This window comes from Zerene cesonia, chromosome 20 (genome assembly GCF_012273895.1).
Source record: "Zerene cesonia ecotype Mississippi chromosome 20, Zerene_cesonia_1.1, whole genome shotgun sequence".
NCBI lineage: Eukaryota > Metazoa > Arthropoda > Insecta > Lepidoptera > Pieridae > Zerene > Zerene cesonia.
Window position 1 is genome coordinate 7813709 of NC_052121.1, and position 1312 is coordinate 7815020.

Below are 1312 nucleotides of genomic sequence, written 5' to 3' on the forward strand. Positions count from 1 at the left end.
ATATATTAGATTGTATCACAGTTTCTGTTCATAATCATCAGTCATTATTTGTTTCTAATTCAGGGATACAACTGAGGGTTCAGGCCATAATACCGCGCAGGCCAAGTGTGAGTTGGCAGATATCACATGTCTTCGAGCTTTTGACTCTTGGATAAGGAACCTTTTTATAGAAAATAATTATTTTTACATTTCATTCATAAAAAATCTGACTTCTCTTAAAAATATAGAGTTGCAGTTGCATTTGGAAGACCAAATTTCAAAATACTTCCACAAAAAGATCTACATAAAAATATTATTATAATTGGAATACAATGTAATATTCGATCAATAAAATAAAATAAATTTATAAAGGCCAACCCCTTTATAAATTAATTTTATTCAAATATGCAAGGAAAATTATATGAGTTCTGTTTCCAGATGCGTGATCTTGTTACCCGACCCTCATATAGGATAAGGAAAGCACTGGATGACCTGATTTATTGGATCTCACCAGACCTATGGGTACCTCTGTACAACTCCGTTACATTCAGTACGATGCCATACAGTCAGTGTGTCAAGAATCGGCAATGGCAAAATAAGGTACTGTATTTAATATTTTGCTAGCTTTTCGCCCGCGGCTTCGCCCGCGTAGATAAAAGTGAAGCATTGTGGGTGGAATTTTTGGTCTCTATTTTAAAATTATTAATTGTTTAAGTTCATAAAAAATCTTTTGTTCATGAGAAATTTTGAAAGAATAGAAAAAATTTGATCACGAGGCAGGATTCGAACCTGCGTTTCTTGCCTAACCGTAGTAACGCCTAGCCTCTCGGACACCCGTGATCCCGCCACAGTAATCGAATTTCTTCTACTCTTTCGGTTTCATGTGCCTATGGTTCGAATCCTGCCTCGTGATAAATTTTTTTCTATTCTTTCAAAATTTCTCATTTATAAAGCATTTCAATGCTATAAAACTAAAAATTTAATCTTTTGTTAATTTCAATAAATTGGTTTCAGGTTTTGGCAATTATAATCTTCGCGGCAGGCGTGTTTGCGTTTATCCTGTTATGTTGGGCTCGGAGATGAAAGAGTGAAAATATTGTTTTTCTTTTCTCGTGTATAAATGCATATTATTTAATTTAATTTATTAAATATTTTTGGATATTGAGACGTTCATTAAATAGGTATATTGTTACATTTTATTTAATGTAGAAAAGATTCAATGTATGCATTTAAAATAATTTTCAAGGTCAATCCTTCTACGACTATGATACAACTTAAGCATTAATTCGTGTATCGCGTTACTAATTAGTATGCCAATAAAATGTGTATTTAG

General features: G+C 32.5%; 1 protein-coding gene across 1 annotated transcript in view; it reads left to right on the forward strand.

Annotated features, from left to right (window-relative positions):
- Nucleotides 1-1312, forward strand: part of LOC119835309 (kynurenine 3-monooxygenase) — an 11529-nt gene extending 10217 nt beyond the window's left edge. The window contains exons 9-10 of the mRNA XM_038360058.1: nt 418-579; nt 994-1312. Coding sequence (XP_038215986.1) covers nt 418-579; nt 994-1062 — 231 coding nt within the window. The 3' untranslated portion in view covers nt 1063-1312. The remainder of the gene's footprint in view (nt 1-417; nt 580-993) is intronic.